The sequence below is a fragment of the Trypanosoma conorhini genome (assembly GCF_003719485.1).
Source record: "Trypanosoma conorhini strain 025E chromosome Unknown Tco_14.4_contig_01518, whole genome shotgun sequence".
NCBI classification, from domain to species: Eukaryota; Euglenozoa; class Kinetoplastea; order Trypanosomatida; family Trypanosomatidae; genus Trypanosoma; species Trypanosoma conorhini.
This window is the reverse complement of record NW_021705430.1, coordinates 2,031-2,742: the sequence shown is the minus strand read 5'-3', so window position 1 is coordinate 2,742 and position 712 is coordinate 2,031. Positions and strand designations below refer to the sequence as shown.

The 712-nt window shown below is 64.9% G+C and overlaps 1 protein-coding gene across 1 annotated transcript; it reads left to right on the top strand.

The window, feature by feature from the left end:
- Positions 1–696, top strand: Tco025E_10182 (trans-sialidase; the record flags this gene model as incomplete). Its single annotated transcript, XM_029376967.1, has 1 exon — positions 1–696. One exon carries the CDS (start codon positions 1–3, stop codon positions 694–696), a length of 696 nt encoding a protein of 231 aa, XP_029223205.1.
- Positions 697–712: the final 16 nt, after the last annotated feature.

Sequence of the window (712 nt, the reverse complement as noted above, 5' to 3'; positions counted from 1 at the left end):
ATGACGTGGGAGGAGGGGAAGGCATACCGAGTGGTGCTCACGGTGGAAAACGGCACGGGCTCGGCATACGTCGACGGACAGCTTGTGGGGAGTTTGGAGGAGAAACCCCCGGCTGGTTTTGTTGCTTTGCCTGAGCATGTGTTTTATCCCGAAGAAACTCTGCTATGGAGGAGGCCGCCGGAGAGGGTCTCGCGCATCCTCGTTGGGGAATACAGGTACGGCGAAGTAAACGCAGAGGTCCACGTGACGGTGAAGAACGTCTTGCTGTACAACCGCTGCTTCAACGCCAGTGAGGTTGCCGCTCTGCAGGAGAAGATAAAGGAGGAGACCAGCGTGACGGCGCCGGAGCCGGGGGAGGTGCCTCGCACCGCCGCATCCGCCGCCAGTGACCCGACGAACTCTGCGCACGGCGAGGCCGCAGCAGCTGGCGGCGTGTCGAAGGAGCCGTCAGGGGCAGCCGGCACTGGCTCCGCGGCGACCGACGCGGCTGGGAGTTCTGCGGGGGATGCGTCGGTGACGCGCGGTGCACCGGCGCCGGGCCTAAATAACGCCTCCGCCGCACTTGCAAAAGAGGCTGCGGACACAGTGCAGAGGGAGGCCGGCGGCGGCAAAGACAAGCGCGACAGTTCCGTGCGTGGGCGTGTGTCTGTGGTGTCGCTTCTGCTGGGGCTGTGGGTGTGGGTCTCGCTCCTCTGAGCCGGAGAACACGGCA